The following is a 273-nucleotide window of genomic DNA, read 5'->3' on the forward strand; positions in this document are numbered from 1 at the left end:
GCAGCTTTATAAGATTTCAGTCCGCGTACATAACGAAGCAAATCCATAGACCCTGCTGCTGCTGCTGCTGGTGGTGCAACGCCTGCTGCTGCTGCACGCCGGCCAGCGCGGCGAGACAGCGGTTGTTGCTGCTGCTGCAGCGGGTGTTGCTGCTGCTGCTGCTGCAGCAGCTGCTGCTGCTGCTGCAGGTCTGTCTCCTTGATAAGACAAATATCTTCATACAAACGAGCAACTGCTGCTGCTGCTCTCACAGCTTCACACAGTGCTGGGTGT

At 56.8% G+C, this 273-nt stretch overlaps 1 protein-coding gene across 1 annotated transcript in view; it reads right to left on the minus strand.

The window, feature by feature from the left end:
• EMH_0069760 (uncharacterized protein) overlaps window positions 1–273 on the minus strand; it is a gene marked incomplete at both ends in the record, with an annotated part of 4,077 nt that overhangs the window by 1,684 nt on the left and 2,120 nt on the right. Inside the window, one exon of the mRNA XM_013498902.1 lies at window positions 1–271. Coding sequence (XP_013354356.1) covers window positions 1–271 — 271 coding nt within the window. The remainder of the gene's footprint in view (window positions 272–273) is intronic.

Source organism: Eimeria mitis, genomic scaffold, assembly GCF_000499745.2.
Source record: "Eimeria mitis Houghton genomic scaffold, Emh_scaff3810, whole genome shotgun sequence".
NCBI lineage: Eukaryota > Apicomplexa > Conoidasida > Eucoccidiorida > Eimeriidae > Eimeria > Eimeria mitis.